Source organism: Triturus cristatus, chromosome 6 (genome assembly GCF_964204655.1).
Source record: "Triturus cristatus chromosome 6, aTriCri1.1, whole genome shotgun sequence".
Lineage (NCBI taxonomy): Eukaryota > Metazoa > Chordata > Amphibia > Caudata > Salamandridae > Triturus > Triturus cristatus.
This window is the reverse complement of record NC_140589.1, coordinates 699,408,180-699,429,704: the sequence shown is the minus strand read 5'-3', so window position 1 is coordinate 699,429,704 and position 21,525 is coordinate 699,408,180. Positions and strand designations below refer to the sequence as shown.

Sequence of the window (21,525 nt, the reverse complement as noted above, 5' to 3'; positions counted from 1 at the left end):
TCACATGGCTCGGTATTTGTACTGTCGTTTACCCCATGTGAGTCGCCTAGCATTTTCAACATAGTGGGGGAAAAAATGATCTGTCAAACTTTCAGTGTGACAATACATTGTTGCAGTATGTCGATGACATACTAATTTGCAGTCCTGAAGAAAAGCAGTGTAGATAAGATACTGTATCCCTTCTGGTTACTCTTGTACAGAGAAGTTACAAGGTAGAGAGAGGCAAAGTCCAGTACTGCCAGGAGCAAGTCCATTATCTAGGGCAATTGCTGTCAGATTCTGGTCGAATAGTAACCCCTGAAAGAGCATCATCCATTCATCAAATGACTAAGCTAGAAACTGTTAAAGGAATTGTCTTGGTCCCTGTAATTATGTGAGACAATGGGTTTTTGATTACAGTACTTTGATAGCGCCTTTGCTAGCTTCTATCAAACAAGAATAAGACAGGAATGCAAGATAAAATGGACACCAGAGATGAGGGAGACATTTCAGAAATTGAAAACTGAGATAAGAAATGCTCCAGCTTTGAGAACTTCCGATTATACCAAGAAGTTTTATCTATTTTGACATTGCAATGGTCATATGATGACTGCCATCCTTATGCGGAAATATCCTTTAGGACACAAACCCATTGCATACTTTAGTGGACAGTTGGATTCAGTGATGAGAGGACATCATCATTGAAAGGAAGTTCTTGCCACTGCAGTCCTTGAAGTGCAGAAGAGCACCCCCATTGTCATAAGGACACCTTTGATGCTCTATGCAGAGCATGCAGTTTTTGCGATCATTCCGAAGGCTAAGATTACTCTGATGACTCTGACAACACACAGTATGTCAGGATATGAGGCGATACTGTCATTACCGTCTTAGAAGGTTGTGATGTGTTGTACAGTGAATCCTGCCACATTCTTTGCTCATCCTATATTAGATTCTGAGGATGATGTGCTGTGGAAATGTGTAATATTTTACTTAGCATAAGCCACAGCCATTTTGGCTGTGGTGTCCATTTTGTTTCCATTGTAATTCTCCCGTCCTCTGCTGCTCGTCTTTTCACTCTGCTTGTGTTATCTATTTTAGTTGACTTCCTGACTCAGCTGAAGCAATGTAAGTGCTTGTAGCTGCCAGTGCACCTGGTCATAGATGTTAACTGTCAACCATTTACTTCTGCTATAAGCATTTCTGCTCCCCCTCCCACTTTGCTGACCAAGTGGTTATTCATCTGCCCTTGTTTGCTGATAACTATTTCTAAAACTTGTTCTTCCTATTTCTGTTCTACATGCTTACAGTGCAGAAAACCTGTATAAAAGACCTGTGTTCTGTGACTTCAGTGTACTACCTCCTTGCAGCACTTGAGAGTGCTGTGTGGATGTGGTCCCACTCATGAGTGATTAATAAACTTGTTATTTATTCCAACTCCAGTGCTGATCTCTATATTGTTGGTCTCTGTACCTGTGGACAAGAGGGCGACCCTGCACCAGTGTACCCCTAAAAAAGGTACATTTCCAAGTGCATGAAAGTGAAACGTACATGCCTAATGAATTTAGGTTGATGGTTCTTGTACTATTGACCAGGATACAGGAGTAGGACACACCGGTGCAGCAGTAGTCAGAGCACAACAGCATTACTCTTCTGACATACTCCACATAGTAGAGATGTTAACACAACCTGCATACTATTCTGCACAGCACAAGAATTGATAGCGATTTAAGGAGTAGGAAAATTCATCACAATTTATTCAGATTCAGCTGTGACTGCCACTTACATTCCAGCATTATAAGATGGAGTAGGAGAGGTTTCCTCAAGTCAGGAAGTCTTGTTATGCATAGGAATCTCCTAGAGGTTCTAATAGAGGCACTTGCATTACCACAGGCAGTGGCAGTTGTGAAATGTGCAGCAAATACAAATGGACAGGTTTCAGTGTCTGAGGTATTCCAGTAGCAGATTGGGTAGCTAAAGATAAAGCTAGGCTTACCATCCCGCCTGTGCCATCAGGTTCACAACATGTCCCTTTCTGGTGGCTCAGATTGCCTCGCTGCATGAATCTGAATCTAACCCTACCACAGACAATGTCAAGCCTCATTATGGTTAGACAGCGCATGTACATCTTTGAGAACTGCAGGAGGCTGATCCACTCCATGACAAACAGTTTGGGAGGCTTGTGGATACTCCCAGTCAGGGGAATGACCTAATACATAGACAAATATCCACAGGTAAGCCAGTGATGCCTCAGGCTTTTTAAAAGATAGCTCTTGATCAGTTACATTTATCCTCTCATGTTTCAAGAGATCATTCGTCTATGGAAATACAACACGGTTCATTCCCAATTTGCATGACATGCTAACCATAGATTTTCACAATTGTACTGTCTGCCAACAATTTTCTCCCAATCCCACATTCCAAGAGATGAATTTTACTATTCCATGACCACAAGGTCCTTTTAAAGCCCTCCATATTGACTTCATAGACATGCTAAATAAGTGCAACAAATATCGGTACCTTATAGTTGTAATTTGTCCTTTTTCCCGATGGACTGAAGCAGGACCAGGCATCCATTGTGATGCTAAGTTCATTGCTACCTTTCTGCTTCGCGATGGGATTCCACGCCGGGGAATTCCAGAAAGGATAAGATCTGACAACGGCACAGACTAAGTTAATGCAATCTTCACACATCTTACGACAATGAAAGCGCTCCAATACCTTTGGGTCGAGTTCGCGCTATATAAATATGCAACAAAATAAAAATGTATCCTCTGTTTACCATCCCCAAAGCAATGGCATTGTTGAGCACCTAAACAGCCTGCTACAGAATAGGATCAGCAAGCTAAGTGGTTGTATTGACTACCACTGGCACTCTTCTGCCTTAGAAACACGCCAGGTTTGATCATCACCTGTCACCCCATAAGATAGTGAAAGGGAGACCCATGAATATGAAAGTACCTGCCACTAGGAGTAAAGTACCGGGAGAAAGCACCATATAAATCTTAAATGATAAAATACATATTTACCTCTGTGATTTAATCAAGGCTGCAAAATTAATCTCTAAACAGGTAACCAAAGGAAAAGAGATGAGCACCATCACTGAGATGTAACTCCGAGTTGTGCACATAGGCTACAAGGGTTGTGTACGCAATTTTGTCCGGAAATGGAGGCAGCCCAGATTTGGCCTACCATTCATGGTGACTCCCCATTGCCCTCAAGGTAGATGGCAGAAAGCCTTGGTTCCACCTCACCGATATTCTTCTGAATCCAACATCACACCAAGCATTATATCTAAATGGAACAAGGGGGGAGGAAGATTGTCATCGTAAAAATACACACCCTCCATCTCTACCTAGGGCCAATTTATTTGGATTAAAGGCACGAAAGTTATGTATTTTTGTTTTCTCTTTTTGTCTCTAAATACTATATTTTCATATGCTGCTCTTTTATAGGAATGTATCCTCTAGCTCTAACATCACACACCTACAAAGAGAACTTTCTATTCATGCTAATGTGTCCCATAATGTTCATACTAGATTATCAGATAATATGTGGTAGTAGCATATGTCAGACATAGGTTCAGAAAGTACCAATGAATCATGTCTATTTGCTCTCTAATTACTCATGCTACAGGATCAGATAGGCTACATTCAACTAAAGAAGTACCCCCAAGCACAGCTCCATGTCTATTGCATCTCTAAGTGTGCATGATTAAGGCCCAAATGCAATTAATACGTGTTAGAGTCGTGTGTTTTCTAGTCAATCCCACAAAATATGACTTCACCAGAAGTTTTATATATCCATAGAGATAGACAGGGCATTAAGGATGAGATATCAAGCATGAAGAAAACAGGTTGTCCTACTACTGTAGTGTCATGAATCCCCCTCCCCCTGGGCAGTTGACTTGAACCCTGTCTTACCCGCAACTGCAGCCGGATTATCAGACGCGTGCACGTTTGTGAGCGTCTCCGTGGACAGCAGGGATCTGAACTACAGTTCCCATGATCCTCTGCCTAGACGCACTTCCACCGGGGAGGCGGAAGGACTAAAAATTGTTTCCGCCTCCCAGCAGCGCTGCCGATAATTCAGAAGTTCCGGTCTTGGAGGGTTGGAGTAAGGACGCGTTGCTGTGCTTTACGTGGAGGTCCGGTAAGGGTGTTGATACACCACCTAAACGCCGGCTCTCAATCCTGGGAGGCGTGGCCTTGACTTACAGAGCTATTTGTGCCTGGTTGGCATTTCCTGAGTTACTAACAATCTCATATTCCATACATGCGGTGTCCCTCCCTGTTGGCGAGACGCACGTTTGTGTTCTCATGCAGGTAGAAGAGATACCGGCAGCATGTATATAATTTAGTAATCTAAAGGGCCGTCATTTTGATTTTGTGCCACTTGTTTTAATTCTCGGTTGGAGAGACACAGGACACGTGTACAAAAAGAGTTATTGTCTGATTCCCTACTTTAAGAAACAACCCCAAACTATCAAGGTTAGCCTTGCAGGTGTCGTGAAGAGTCGGACACTTACAGTCACTTTATGTTCTATGTTATGTTTGTTACTTGTCAAACGTGTGTGATATAAATATTTCCAGCCATATGTATCTACGCACTGCAATGTTCGTGAGTCACCCTTTGTTCAACAGCGAGTCATTTATGTATTCAAATCGCTTGATGATTATTTTTCTCCAAGTTCAGGCCGTTTGAACAGGGACTGGTGGAAGAGTCTTATTGTACCTCTTACCACCCTGTGAAGAAAGGTCTTGTGAGAAAAAGGGTAGGTCGGGAGATCAGTAATACCATGGTGAATGTTATGGCAGAAAGGATGCTTTAGTCAAAGAGTGGTACTGTTCACACACACCTCATTTGTTACTATTTGTGTACCATGTGCCTTTTCCTGAACATTTTGGGTCTGGTCCTATGAGGATTGAATAGGAGATGTGATTCCTTCCAGGGCGCATCTGACAAGTTCTTGTTATTTTCCTTTTCAGAGCATTACATATACCGAATTGTGTATACAAAACGTGCCTCTTACAGAACTTTATTTGTTGTCATTTCAGGTCTCCCTCCCCGCTGTTCCCTTCCTTTCCTTCCCTCGCTCGACCACTTCAATGATCTGTGCTATTACAGCATACAGACTTGAAGCTGTCAAGAGGTGGACCCTGTTTGAGCATCGTTCTGATCCTGAGGAGTTGGTGACACGACATGTAGAATGGGTACAGATGATTTTAGATTTAGGGTTATAGGAGTAACACACGAGCCCACTGAGCGTAATAGCTATGTAGTCAATCCTTTACCCCAGATTGAGTTCACAGGCCAGGATTTAGTCACTGTATCAGTTTTTGCCCATGATCAATCACATTCTGACATCAAATTCTCCTGTAAGGTCATGTCTTTATGGAATGGTACTGATGTTAGTCAGAATGCAGAAAAGAAGAATGTCCACATTTGGGACTACAATGTTGCGTGTAACACTTGGATAGATAGTACAGCGAGTCCTCAGACAGTCATGAGACCAACATCTGTTTTTGTGTTTCAGAGGAAACGGCACCGTTAAAGAAGGATGCAATACCAAATGTAGAGCCACAATAGATAATGCCGACATGCAGGGGGGCACCTCCAGCCTCAAGGACTATTATTGGCAGTGTGGAGAACTACTGTATGCCCAGTTACCACCGAATTGGAGAGGTCTCTTATCAATTGTCATCTTGCACGCCCCTGTGTTGGTGATTCCTGGAATCAATATATCAAATCTACATGAATACCCCATGAGCCACCCAACGACTTTGTTACGTCATAATCAAAGGAGAAGAACTGCAGAGTATTATCGCACAACCACGTGGAACCATATTCCTCAAGAGTATTGGTTGTTTAATGATGCACAGCTGTTCTTTAGGAGCATACTGAGGTGTTTTCAGGCTAAGGCAACTGTTCAATGTGTCATGTGGTCCTGATAGGCCTGGTAAGAAAAGCCACCATTTATATGCTCACATATCTTAAGATGCCTGCTCTTTTACACACAATAACATTTTACATGCATTTGCGTGCGTAACAATGCAGGATAACATTTATTGAATCTGCATTGATTATATTTCTACATCGTAAGCACACTATCACGACACCTTGCACATTCACACAAGGGACAACGTTCACTGCGCAAATTTCAGTGTTGTCCGGGAGGTGATGAAGCTATCAATCTAGAATAAACAATTGCGACCTGACAGGGGTTGCAACATGGCCACATGGGTGCTGTTTATTATATATACACAGAACCACTTTTTTATTAAAGGGAGAGAAGCACTCAGCTGACACTGCGATTTCACTGAATGCCGGAATTCCAGCTCAGCGGATTCCAGTTTATCAACATGAGGAATGTACAGCTCTACACCAAGACAGACAGCCTGATGACATTTACCCGCAGATATTGGGGAGCTAGCCCACCCTGCTGGGATTTGGCAGATAACCCACCCTAGGCAAAACTAGGTTATGGAGCGCTAGGTAAGAGTACACTAAAAGAGTATATATTCAGTGTTATCAAAATACACACACATGATGGACGGAATGTGGAACAAATCAAACATTCACCCTCAGTCAAAAGATCTGGATTAAATTTCACCATGCCACCCCAGTTTAGACCCAGTCCTATGCAAATCAGTCTTGACCCAGCTCCTCATGGGAACAGTCCAGCCCGAACTGCTAAGCGGTTTAAGAACATCACCCTTCATTAGCCAGGCTAGCTTGAATCCATTGACACAGTGAGCCCGGGACCCAAGTTAGGGGTCCAGATGGTGGACTGTGGGCTAGGAAGGATACAGACCAACATATCCCTGAGGGTGTGCATGGAATAGGTCTGGCACAATCCTGATGTTTATGTTGTCTAACAAATGCACACTTTTACTGTAGAGGCACAAGCTGTACGACAGATGGCTGCAGATAACTCAATGGGAGCTCCTCAAGTACATCAACACTCCACAAGATGGATTCAGTGCCCTAAGGAAGAGCTGCATGCTATGAGAATGATGAAAATGCAGGACCGTTATGTACTTGACCTTATGACGGCCATGCAAGGAGACGTATGTGCCACGATAGGAACTGCTTGCTCCACTTTTATCCAGCAAACAAATGCAGACAATGGAACTTTGTCAGAGGTTATACAAACTTTGTACAATCTACAGAAGAAAATAGTAGATGAAGGAGGTGCCCCAGATAATTGGTTTACCAGGTGGTTTTCTTTTCTGCCATCCTCAATGTTGGGACTCTTGTGAGCCTTGTTGCTAGCCTATTGTGGTCCTACTAGTTTTGTATTGTGCTATCCAATTAGTATTAGCATGTTATAGAAGGATTGGTACCAACGCAGGAAGGGATGTTTCCAGTTAGGACACCAACGCCAGTAGTAGATGCTCAGGGCAACATATATCACTGAGCGCCAAGTGAAGACCAATGTTTAGAACCAGTAGTTGGAATATCAACTAGAGGGGGGAATGTTATGAAAGAAATAAAATATGAAAAAATAGCACAACAGCAGAGTGTGTCACACAGCTATGTGGTGAAAAAGCAGTGCATGCCAAAAGCTTGTGCTGATGAAAAAAGTTGAAGAGTTTATTTGAGAACAGAGTGCATAACTTGTAAGGTCATAATTAAAGGAAACCCTGTGTTTGACAACCTAGAAGGAATTTATGGTGTTAGCACACAAGCACACCGACACATATTCAGTGTTTTCAATAGATTGGAACATGATTAGACAATGGGAGCAGGAGATTGAATTAGCCAAGAACACACATAATCTGATGAGCGTCCTTAGGAACACAATGCTAGAGCACACACACAAATAAATATGCATTCAACCCAAATACAAATGCATTCAACAGTAGAATACTTAGTTTGTTATGCATTGTTATAATTGCAATAAATATGCGTAGAGAATTAGGTTAAAGTCTAGGGTCACAGGTTGCCTCCTGTTTTCGCATAACTAATGTGCACCAATGAATAACTGCCTAGTAATTAATTATTTGAACTTTTGTAACTAGAATTGTTTTAGTGTGTATAAAAATAGAAGCAGTAAATGAAAACCGACTGTTTACGTGTGTGAAGACGGTTGCTCTCCTTGCCGCGACAGAAAATAGCTGTTTTTACATTGCTAAGAGGAGTCTGCCTTTTCTTCATTTTTAAATTACCCTGCAACAAGGGCCAGCAACATAATCACCGCCTCAGGAAACCACAGCAGCCAAAACTACACTTGGGCCATGGCTTGCTCCACTAGAGGACCAAGCCAGGCAAGAGGGGCCACAATATACACTGAAGGAGCATAGAAAAGACTACTGTCTACCCCCTACAACATGAAAGGGCAGGGTAGGGGCAAGAAATAAAAAAAAATATTAATCAGGTGCACTTTTGACTGTGGGGGAACTTAAGACTGTGCCCCAGCCTGATGTGTGCTTTTACAAAAGTACCACACTGATGAGATTAGCAAGGGGACTCAAAAGGTGCACCACCACAAGGGAGGAATGTACCCAAAGTCATTGTCCTGTATACAAGATTGGACTGTGCAGTAATAGGTACTGCTGTGTGATTAAAAGTATGTTCTTTTTCTTAGAAGATAAGCACTGAGATGGACATCGAAGTTATTGTGTCTGTTGGTTGTTATGTCATGAGTTCAGGCACCCTACACTATTTCACTTAGAAGGCCTGCAACTGCCTTCCCTCCCTACCTTGATATTAAGGTGAAGAAGGGTTTGTACTTAGCCCACTTTGCAGAGCCATAGTAGGACAGATTCCTGGACACCTATGGGAAAAATCCCCAACCCCTACAATTCGGGCCCAGTAGCCCCCTTCAAATGGGATCCAACATTCCTTATGTCAGATTTAGAGATGGGGCAAAATCAAGTTGGCCCATGCATCCTTAGACAAACAACACCCCATCTTCCAGGTTATCATTATCTTTAGACATAACATTGGTGGAGACCACGTCAGCTGGCTTTGAGTACACCACAATAAGTATACATACTGTGCTATCAATGTTGAAGGGAATGCAGCCTTTGCATCTACTGGTATTACGTTTATCTGCAGTAGCTGGGCCACCATGGGAGCTTAAGCAGAGGAGAAGGCAAAATGAACCTTGAAAGCTCTGCTTATGATAGATAGCTTCTTTAACATTAATGTTACCCGCTCCTGGGAATGTAATGGCTGTTGTAATCTTAAACTGACTGTTAGCTCTTTTGCAATAGTATAATTTAGTATCAGATCAATGTGTATCCATGTTCAAAGTAAACAAGGGTGTGACAGAACCAACGAAGCTATGCTGCCGTGAGTGGACCCAAAGTATTCATTAGTCAACTGTTGTGATGCAGTAGGGGCCCCAAGAAACACCTCATCCTATCCTCCGAGCACTTTCCAGTATTCTAACTTTTTCCAGAGTAATCCCTACCACACGTTTGTAATGGGGGGTGTCTGTCACGCTCTCTAAAGTACAAGAAGAAGATTCAGACTGGAAAGAGGTTATTTTCAGCCTACATCCTTCTACAGCCGTCTTTTAACAAAAGTGAAAGAACCACACACACGTCTCATGGACATATTTGTGTTTTCAGAAGACTCTAGGAACCAGATCACCTGTGTCAAAATGGAAGACGAGAGTCGCTGACCCAGGAACTAATAAACTAACTTTTCTTGCACTGATAGATCATTGTTCTGTGGTTGAAAGTAGCAGTACTGCTACACTACCCATTCAAGGTGTATGAACCTGCTGCCAATGCTGTTGAAGTAGCACACTGTGACGAGATAGATGAGGAAATCATCACCTAACTTTTTTACTCAAAGGGATTTAGCTTATTAACATGATTGTGAGAGGTGCAATAAATAACTGTCAAATACCCAACAACGACCTGATGACATTTGGGTGCAATTTAGTAGGTATTTGAAATCTGAACAAGTTGCATATACATCATCAGATGAGAGGAGCTGGGAATCTGAAAAAGGAAATCACGGTCGACGCATTAGTGAGTTGGAGGTAGTGGAGAGAGGGTGGATACATATGAACAAAAACAAATATTTATGCAATATTTGACATCCAACTGTAAAACTGTGTTGGGCTTGATGCGAGAGAGGTCTTGCAACTTCCCACTAGGCCCATGGCAAGTTAAATGGTATTATTCTTCTGCATGTGTAATCTAAATCAATAGATTTTTTTATGCTTTTCATTTACTAAAGGTTTGGGGGAAAAAATAAAGCAGCCCACTCTTTAAAGTGATGCGGTGAAGAAATGTACTCAGTTATGGACTTGAAATCATGACATGCCAATGAAACTATGGTTAAGCACTAAAGAAGCAAGCAGTCAACCCATTACCATCTAGAAATAAAACTATATAATTGATACTTCAAATGCATAATTCTCTACAAATTATTTCAGGTCTTCTTAATTTCATCATTCAAAAAACCTTAGCATTCCTAAGGGATGACTTGCTCAGCAACAGCAGTGGGTACATTATTTATTAAATGGTTTTTAAGTTGGTAAGCAAACCTTCCACTAAAAATTTCACACTGAATGTAAATCAGATGGTAAAAAAACGTGATTTTTTAAACAAACAATATAAACTTGTTTGAACCCTGTAAAAACACGGGTATTTTTAGTTAAAGAATGTATCATCTTAAACATTGTTTGCCAAAATATACTGTTACAAAACAAACTTTGTCTTTGCTAAAAAAAGAAAAAAAAAGGCGACTCGTGTTTTACCCCCAAAAAAGTAGTTACCCTGAGATTCACTGTAATATCCACAGAGCAACTATCTAACCTCTGGCACGGGTTTGTATTTTCCTGCTGTCTCCCTTGCAGATGGTCTAAATCTAGTCAAAAAATCAGTGCTAGTATAATTTTCAAACTTGGTGACTCATTTCACAGTCGTCACATTCAGCTTAATCAATGCTCCAACTCACTGCCAAAATTATTTCACAAACGATTTGCTTCTGTCTACGGTTCTTCCGCCAATTAGCTCTCTTCGTGAATGTGACACAATTTTAATATGATCTAGTTTGTGAAACCCAATCACATCTCTTCTCTAAATTACCCTACATAGTGAAAATACATTCTCGATATATCAGCTCACGACAAACCTTTCACACTCGAAACAGTTTTCAAACTTTTTTCTTTTAAAAATTCTAATATTATAAATATATGTTTTGTGCTCTGGATAAACATGATTCACCAGCCGGAAAACTGTGCCCTGGGTTATTATGTTATTTTTCCTCACCCCGCTGTCAATGTTTCAAACTCAGCCTTTTATCCTTTTATTGGTGAAATAAGTACTATCGAATTTAATAAATACACTTATTATTGAGGACCACAGAGTTTTGTTGTACACTACACACTATGCAAAACGTCATTATTAGAAAACATTTCCCAGAGTAAATAAAAAAGAACCATTAAATGTTCAGTAGAGAAAAGAAACGCATGTAAAAATGAACAAAATAAACAGTATATGTTCCTATATTTTAGAGTATTGCATTTCGTTTGGTAAATATTACAGATAATCCTCATTATCCTCAGCTTTGGGTTTACCTTGTAATGCCTGGAGCTTGTTGTCATCTTCTGGCCAAGAGAGGGACCGGTCCACAATCTTGCGCCTATTCTGCAGCAGATTTTCGATAAGACCAAATCCTTCTGGACCGAGGAGTTCAAACAACTGAAAAGATGCATAAATAAAAAATCTAAATTGAATAAAAGGCAATAAACTTTACATTGCATAGCAGTGCTGAAAATGTTTACATTTAAATCGACACAAATGGCAAAAACATGAGGGCCATTACCAATGTTGCTTATACAACAAGCGTTAATACTGTGGGACATGTTTCACCACAAAAATTAGCATTTTCCTTTTATCCATTTTTGATGCAATGTATTAAAAACTCAACACCGGAAAAATCACAGACTTAAGCCGTTCCCATTTCAACATAAATTTGCAATTTAGCTAGAATAACACTTAAGAGTTGTGCATTTTGCAAATATTAAAATGCTGGATTTAAACATTAAGATCCAGAAGATCTCCAAACTCTTAGATTTGAAAAGGAATTGAATATAGCAAAGACGTGCAAGTAAACAAAGTCAGTAACGGACGCCTAGTAACAATTTTCCCGTCATTCTTCCCCCACCCCCACACTTTTATGCCTTTCTCATTCCTGTCCTGAGTCTAAGTTGATGAGGAAAAATAAGTCCCCAAAAATTAGTGAGGATGCGCCCCACCTGTAAGTACTTGCTCAAATTAAGCACTGATTTTATGGTTTCAAAGCCTCTTAGTCTCTGGACACTGAATGCTCTAGGTGATAAATTCACAGACAGATGCTAGCTCAATCCCACTGACTGAATTAATGTCCAGCCAACTAAAGAACACAAGGTCATACCTCATTAATCTTTTCAGAGAAATATCCTAGGAGGAAACGCATGTGAAAACTAAGCAGGGTGGTCTTTACCCTAGACCCAGAAATGGTAATAGGTCTGGATGACATTGGGCTTACGTAGGTACTACATGAGTTGCATTAAGGGGAGGTCTTTTGTACTCCAGTGTTCACTATGGACCAGTCCGATATTTAAGGCCTACAAAGTGCAATAACTCAACATTTGGGTGTGAATATTTGGCCTTAACGTTAACACAGATCCTGGTGGTCGAAGTACAATATCCACATGCTGCCTAAATTACCATGAAATGACCCACAATATGCGTTCCTAATTTTCTTAAATAAATGGTGTTCCATATGTGAATGTAGTGCCTCAACATATGGCTAGATGTCTAGTGAGCCATAAAAACATGTTCGATGTGGAGGGCAGGGAGATGTTATTTCTCTGTATGCTGAGGATCTGTTGCTGTATTTGGCAGATGGCCAGTGGGGAGTTGAGAATGCGCTAACTCTACTAGGTGATTTTGTGAAGTGGCTCTACCGGGCACAACTGGAGATGGCCATAACACCACTGGTGAGAACACAAGAGAGGTGGGGGGACGCTGTTAGGTAGGAATCTCCTGGACCCAGAGTGGGATAAGATTGTGGCAAGCCCCAGGCGCATTTCCCGAAATACGAGATTCAAGTATATTCAATTTAATTATATTCATATGACCTACTTGACCCACAATAAATTGCAGGTTATGTTCGGAGGAGGGTTGCCCCAGGTGTTGGATGCTGGGGGTAAATTTTGGGCATATGACGTGGAGCTGTCAGGGATTGCGGTCATTCTGGGACATGGTGGTCACTACACTCAATGGAGTGCTGGCCCATTCGCTCCCCCTGTACTGCTGATGTATGCCTCTTAAGATTGCTTCCCAGACCTAAAGCAAGTAAGATTGGCTCCAGATTTGCGAACCTAGCCTAGGTGTTGGCCAGAAGACGGATAGCAATGCAATGGTGTGTTGGGGTGGGCCCACGGTTACACTGTGGGCAAAAGATGCAGACATGTGGGCCAGGGCAGAGGAGCAAGCATTGATTAGGGATGATGCCAGAGGGATAAGATGACGCCCATTGACAGGCCCCTGGATGGAGGTGCTCGATGCCCGGAATAGCAGAGAGGGAGGCCGAGGAAAGGGGGTTGGAGGTGTCCCATGCCATGAGGAGGAACTGAGGACTCACCTCATGATTGCTTGGGAAAACAATAGGCACTTTTGACTTAGAGAAGTAGAGGTTGGCACCCTTGGGGCTATATGTGGAGCCCCCTCCCCGGCACGGGGTGTAGAAACCCAGAATGAATGACGATGCTTGTTCCCCCTCCTCCCCAGGGCAGCTGTGTCCTGTAGACCTCTCTGAAGGATTGTTGGGTCGTTCTGAAAGATCAGCTACCCTGTAGACCCCCCTTCCCTCCCCGACATATCAGACTACAAGTCCTGCAACCCACTGAGATGTGTAATCTACAGTGGGTCACTACATATGTCGCTGGTGTTCCGACCCTCAGGATGTTATATTTTGTATTATGTTTTTTGCTTAAACCTGGATCATATTGGTTATACTTTTTGGTACTCTGGCATTGTTGGGTTTAACCCTACAGCTCGCATTAGGAAATGCATACAAAGAGCAGTCCATAATAACTAATAGGTGAATAGACGCAAACTTTATCTAACCTACTCTCCAGAAGCATGGGATAAACACGGTCAACATGAACCTGAGCAATGGTGCTAAATATGGTACCTAGCTGATGTTTGGGCTATGATATGATCAACATTCCCTCATGTGACATAGAGTGCCTATATATAACATATACTATTCCTTGAACCGATACAACAGTTCAATGTAAGATGGACGTACAAATCTGTTTCACAATGTGCAAAACTTTGCTCTTATGTATATCAATGTAACATTATTATTAAATGCCAAATAAAAAAAAACATATTTTAGATGTGGGTGGTAGATTCGAAAAAAGATTTCTTCATGAATCTACGGTTTCATTTACTCTTTTTCCCTACTTCATAATTCGCACGGAATAGGTGTTTATCACATTTCTGGAACTTATTTTTCAGCGCCATTTGTAACAGGAAACGGATCACACACACCCGAACTGTGTCCCTTCGACAGTCATGAAGAAAGACTCAAAGTATGACAAGGAATGTGCTTCATCCAGAAAGGCGTGAGAGGACACCACAAGATCACATGAATATGTTAACATAAAGATAAGCAATCGCGGTCATATAAAGATTGAAGTGCTCAATAGCCTGTTGAAAACCTGTGAGCACCCTGTGGAGTTGGGTTTGGCTTCCATCCAATTGAGACCTACAAACACACCATCCAGTACCATTGCAGTGTGGAAGGCACAGTGGAACCTGCAGGGCCCTTCTCATCAGAGAGATTAAACAAAGTAAAACAGATGGCGCTCAAATCAATACATAATTATCTTTTTAAGAACATGTTAATTAGTTGCATGTTTAAGCAATAGGGATTGTTTTTCACTGTGAGAATATATCTACTGGTGCCCTGGCTCCCTCTTGAGATCTACAAGACAATACATTAGCACTCAGAAAGAAGCCAATAAAGTATTACATTTTGCAAGTCTCTGCGATTGTACACATAATAAGACTCCTGATTTATTCATTCGTCTGGTGCCATGCCTGCCCCATCAATGTATTGGAATGGAACTAGATAGTACTGCCTATGCATTAATACACTAAGTAATGCCTCTGGCTTCTCAGTATGAAACAGGAGCAGCTGAATTTCTAGTAAAGGTTTTCTTTGCATTGTTATGCATCACTAAATTACCAAGATTGCACAATGTGAAGAACTTCGTGGCCAAAGAATCCAAAGCCTTACCTCAACAGTTTATCAGATTGTCACACTGCAAAACATTCCCTTGTGAATTACAAGGGTAAGCGGCAGGCAAACGGGGCCCAACCCTTCCTTGCAATTTGCATAGAAATGGATCAACTGGCTGTGACTGATCCAATCTCAAACCACTGAAAGGCTTCTGAAGATCGCAACTCATTTGGAAGCCATTCACACCGCAGTAACTGGCCATGGAGGATGTCTCACAATGTGTAACTCACTCCTCTTGATGACGCATTCATAATGTGATAAGTAGAGAAAGAGGTCTATAGTCTATTCCACGGCTCCATCTCTACATTTGCAGCTAATCAGAAGGAATCGCAGAAAGGAGTCTTCATCAATATGATTTGGGTGTTAACTTTAAGGTTGATTATCAATTAGCACTGTTCTTTAGGGAATGTTTCAGGTTTGGTAATCACAATTGCTCTTCACACAAAATTAATGGGACCGCTGTCAGTGCTTGAATACATCCCTATTTTGAATTCTGTTTTGTTCAAAGTTGTTTTGCCAATAAAACGTTTTATTCTCAGTTTTGCAGTATTTCAAGCGATCAAATGGCAAATATTGCTATGAATATTCATGAGAGAGGATTTTTGGAAATTTTTATGATCAAACTCTTTGTGGCCTGCCGTAGTCATTCATTGACCACAGAGCAAAGAATTGGCCTGGTTGTATCGCAGATGCTGTGCCAACAAGATGCAGCGATGATACACTTGGCCTTCAACATCTTCTTACTAAATTTGTAAGCATGGCACCACAGTGAAACCCACACCCTCAAATATATCCTTTTCACAGTTCAATGGATATTGATCACTTTCATATTCATCTTGATTTAACCAACAAGGTACACTGCCATGAATGCCCGCCACCCATGCCTCTGCCACCTTAAAGAATTAACAGGTCTCTTACATCCTAAAATAGGGAGTCCTTTACATGAATTGCCGCAGCAGAGCTGTAGACAATTCCAAATCGTATCATTCAGTGCTTAATTTGTAAAAGAAGAAGTGCGGGCCGAATGTTTTGCTCACGAGACTGCGATCGGCGCTACCAGGGGTGCATGACACCACTTCAAGTCTTTTTAATCTGCCACCAGGCACTCCCTACCCATTATCTCACTTTTGCAGGCTCTTGCTTTCTCCCTTTGTAATGATCTTGCCACCTTTCCCTGTCTTCGCCTTTTATGCGTCTCTTAATCTGTGCCAATTTCTGATGAGGAAAGTACCGGACCTCAAAAAACAGTGTCAGAGGGCCTACCTGCAACCACTGAGTCAAGTCAGGCACTAGTATAGGTAAATAACTGAATTCTTAAACAACAAACATGAAAATGACCAAGTCCGCAATTCTCCAGCCCTAAATAGTGAGCAATTTCCTTTCACAGATGGGGAAAATAGATATATTCAGTATGGAGGGTGCATCCTAAGTGTATTATGGAATTGTTCTCCATTTGTTATTCAAATCACCACATTCACATTTTCGGTCTTAATACACTTGGATTTTTTCAAAAACAGATGCTTCTTGTATGGGCTAGTTGGGCAAACCGACTCCATTCTGACGATCTCCAGTATGAATGAAAAGGTGAAAAACCACTAGTAAAGGAGGGGGTACCCCTAGGTTGATAGAGGTGAAGCAAAAGGGGAATAAGGACCAAAAGAAAGCTCCACCTGTCTGGATTCTATCTATGCAGGTAAGTCGAAAAAATAAATCAAACAAGTCACACAGGCCAAACCAAATATGCAGAAGGAAGCAAAATAAACTCGAAAATTATTATAATAACATTTATTAGTTTTGAATTGATATTCAAGGCAATAGTGATTTGATATCAAAATTCGTTATTATACAATAAAATATGTACAAAACTAAACAATACAGATCAAAAATGCCCCAAAACCTGGACAAATCAAGTAAATAACCTGACGATCCTCATTCATACAACTCAAACATTCAAAATTCCATCCACAACCTAATTAAACACTCCATACATGACTGAAACATTCAATCTAAAGAGGATTGTTCCAACCAAATAATAGTGGTATGAATAATTTGGATCAATTCAAAGAACAAAAATTAAAGAGAAGACCCACGTTGGGCAGTCCTTATTGCTATGTCTCTTGTTTTGAGCGGTTGGAGGGATGGGTGGGATGGGGGGGTGGTTAGAAGGTTGTTATGGTCACACACTGATGATATGGTGGGGCTGGAGGGCGGCGCCGGTACTCGAAGACAGGTGGGCTCCTACAGTAATGGGTATGGCTAGTCGTCGGGAAGAAAGCCTCCGGGTTCTTAGCTGGAATGTTAATGATCTGGGAAACGGGCTCAAGTGTACTATTGTCCTACAGTTTATTGAACGCCACCTCCCAGATGTAGTGTTACTGCAGGAAACGCACTTAATGGGAAACGCATGTCAGGCCCTCAACAGATGGGGGTACACCCTAGCGGTCCACTCTGGCTTCACCTCCGGCTCTCGGGGGGTGGGGATTCTGCTTCTCCGTTCCCTGCCACTCCACATTGATCACTCGGAAACAGACCCACTGGGCCGCTTTGCGGGCTTGTCGGGGAGATGGGCTGGCCGCCGATGGAATCCCCTCTGTGCGTATATCCCCCCGGCCTCCAGACTCAGGCGTTTGTGGACCTCGGTGGGCTCCTGCTCTCCCTCCCGGACGGGGCGTTGATCATCGGGGGTGACTTTAACGCAGTGATCTCGGGAACCCTTGACAGACAACCCCCTAGGGAAACAACGCGGGGGCAAAGGTGGCTGGCGGACTTCCTCGACGCCTTCGGGCTCACGGACAGCTGGCGGCTGTTGCACCCCACGAGCAGACGCTTTACCTTCCACTCTGGCCCTCATCACTCCTTCTCCCGCCTAGACTATATATTGACTTCCTCACAGCCTGACATGACTATACGGGAGGCCGCCCTTCTGGCTCGCGGCATCTCTGATCATTCCCCGGTTTACGTGCACCATGCGTGGGGTGGGGGGCCGAGAGGGATGTGTCTTGCCCATACACGCCTGGCGCCTCAGGGGTGAGGACATCCGGAAAAAGTTGGCAGGCTCTATCGAGCAATACTTCGAGCTTAACGTCGGGTCGACTACCTCCGCGGTCACCCTGTGGGAGGCCTTTAAAACGGTGCTGCGTGGAGAGGCCCTTTCGGCCATCTCAGGCAGCCGTAAGGAACGGGTGGCGCAAATCACCTCGGCTGAAACGGACCTTCGGGCACTTGAAGAAACCGCGTGCGCAGACGCTGACCCGGGGGTGCGACACCGGCTGCGCCTCAAAACCGCAGAGTATAAGGAGCTGGTCACGCACGCTGCCCAGACAGCCATTCAACACAAGGTCGGCAGGATATATGACCAGGGCGACAAGGCGGGCAAGCTTATTGCCTGGCTTGAGAAAAAACAAAGGGCCACTACGGTGGTGCCGGAGATTCTTACGGCGTCGGGGGACGTGATAACGGAGCCCCGAGGGATAGCGGCGGAATTCGCAGGGCACTATCGACAGATATACAGTAAGGGGTCGGATCGTCCAGAGGAGGACTCTGATGAACTGCTCGCAGATATTCGCATGCCCTGCCTGTCGGAGGCCGACCGGGAGGCCCTAGAGGCCCCTCTCGCGGCTGATGAGCTGCAGCGTGCGATTGTGGACCTTCGCCCGGGTAAAGCACTTGGACCGAATGGTCTACCGATTGAGCTCTACAAGCTGAAGCCCGATGTTCTTAGCGTGCACCTCCTCCATATGTTTGAGGAAAGCGCGGCGACGGGGAGCTTGCCACGCGATCAGCGCTTGGCCACGATAGTGCCAATACCGAAGGAAGGGAAGCCGAGAGACGCCTGCTCATCTTATCGACCGATCTCACTGCTCAATGCAGAGCCGAAAATATTGGCAAAAACTCTCGCCAATAGGCTTCGCTCCGTCCTCCCTACGCTGGTACACCCGGATCAGTCCGGCTTCATGCCACATCGTAATACGGCATTAAACATCCGCCGCCTGAATGGCGTATTGGGCAGGTGCCACACGATCCGAGAAGACGCGGTGGTGGTGTCGCTTGATGCAACCATGGCCTTCGACACCCTCGAATGGCCATACATGATGGCGGTACTGCGTAAACTGGGCTTCGGCCCCCGCTTTGCGGCGTGGGTTCGCCTCCTCTACTCGGAACCCCTGGCCCAGGTGGTGGTCAACAACAGGGTTTCTGAGGTTTTCGTCCTGGAGAGAGGCACCAGACAGGGGTGCCCGCTCTCTCCTCTCCTATTTGCGCTGTCCCTTGAGCCGCTGGCGGCATGGATCCGACAGGACATCCACCTCACAGGGCTGCGATGGACGGACGGCTGGGAGGATAAAATTTCGCTATATGCCAATGATATCCTCCTCTACTTGTCCCACCCGCGGTGATCTATAGTGGCGGCGATGGATATATTCACAAGGTTCGGACGCAACTCGGGGTTCTGCATAAACTGGACCAAATCAGTCCTCTATGTCCTCCATGGCGGCCCCCCCAGGCTTCCCGACAGCTGCCCGCTCACCATGGCGGAGGATGGCTTCAGGTACCTTGGAGTGTTTGTCACCCTGGATAGGACTCTACGGTATGAAAAAAACGTACTGCCGCCACTGCGACGGCTCCAAAGCGACTCGTATTCGTGGCAGAGACTCCCATTGTCCCTGCTGGGCCGGGCGGCCCTCTTTAAAATGATGGCACTCCCTAGATTTCTATACGCCCTCCAAAACTACCCTGACTTAGTGCCCAATTCCTACTTTGTGGCTATAGAGGCGGCGCAGCGAGCTCTCCTTTGGGCGGGCGCGCCCAGAATCGCGTTGCGGAAACTCACGCTGGGGTGGTATGACGGGGGGATAGTCCTCCCAGATATCCGCAAGTACTATTGGGCCGCACACCTTTCGGCGATCAATCAGGGGATGTATAGTGCTGGGGACGACCCAGGTTACGGGATGGACAGGTGGTTGCTCCCGGGGGGGAATTATGAGGTTGCGCTTTACTCTAAACCCGGCAAGCATCAGCTCACTGGGCCGACGATGCACTCGGTGCAAATATGGCACGCGGCTCACCGCAAGCTGGGCTGGTCTAACACTTTGACCATGGCCACCCCCCTGTGGGCGTCGGAGAAATTGGGAAGCCTGAGACACACAAAGGGGTTCCGTAGCTGGGACCTTATCGGGATCTCCCAGGTGAAGGACCTGTGGGGATCCGAGGGGGTCAGATCCTTTGCCTACCTGCAGGAAACGTACGACTTGGCGCCTGCGGAGTACTTCCGATACCTGCAGATTAGACACTCCCTCCAGGCGAACATTCCACCCGGGACTCGACCCCCGCAGGCCTCCCCACTCGAGGATCGGCTGCTCGATGGGCACATGCCAGAACATGCCATCTCGCTCACGTACAAAAAACTGATCAATAATCCCCCAGATTCACTTGATTCCCTGAAAGAGAAGTGGGTGGCTGATGGACTTGAAATTGACGACGAGGAGTGGGTTACAGCTCTGGCGTCCCCAAGGGAGGTGTTTTTTCTGTTGTGTTATTAACTCTTTATATTTTTACCTATTCTTACCTTTTCAAGTGCGGTTAATCTTGTATGCAATTACATCTATATAGTGCAGTTTCTCCTGTGGGTTAATTTATCATGTATTAAATGTTGCAGTCCTAAGGCCAGGCCATTTATGTGTTGTGAGGCGGTTAATTAATGTTACTGCCACATATATGATTGCCAATGGATTATTTGTTCATTTCTAATTATCGCTCAACATATATGTCTTGGATATATTTTGTATCATTTTACAAGCCCCCTGGACTCCTGAAACATACTTTTTTCACACCCTGAAGAAGGTGACACCCATGAGAATGGGCGACAGCACCGAAACGCGCGTCGGCGTGTTTTTCTCTTTAATTTTTGTTCTTTGAATTGATCCAAATTATTCATACCACTATTATTTGGTTGGAACAATCCTCTTTAGATTGAATGTTTCAGTGATGTATGGAGTGTTTAATTAGGTTGTGAATGGAATTTTGAATGTTTGAGTTGTATGAATGAGGATCGTCAGGTTATTTACTTGATTTGTCCAGGTTTTGGGGCATTTTTGATCTGTATTGTCTAGTTTTGTACATATTTTATTGTATAACAACGAATTTTGATATCAACGCATGCCTTTATCATGCACATACCTTTACCAGGCATGCCTTTACAGTGAAAGATAAGTATATACAAGTTAAGTGAAACCCCTACATGTATGTATGTGTATATATACACACACACACACACACACACACACA

The 21,525-nt window shown here is 43.8% G+C and overlaps 1 protein-coding gene across 2 annotated transcripts in view; it reads right to left on the bottom strand.

Annotated features, from left to right (window-relative positions):
- ASCC3 (activating signal cointegrator 1 complex subunit 3) overlaps positions 1–21,525 on the bottom strand; it is a 2,113,369-nt gene that overhangs the window by 1,700,825 nt on the left and 391,019 nt on the right. For both annotated transcript variants that reach the window (XM_085611187.1, XM_085611188.1), the window contains exon 5: positions 11,522–11,645. In XM_085611187.1, the coding sequence (XP_085467313.1) occupies positions 11,522–11,645 (124 nt within the window). The remainder of the gene's footprint in view (positions 1–11,521; positions 11,646–21,525) is intronic.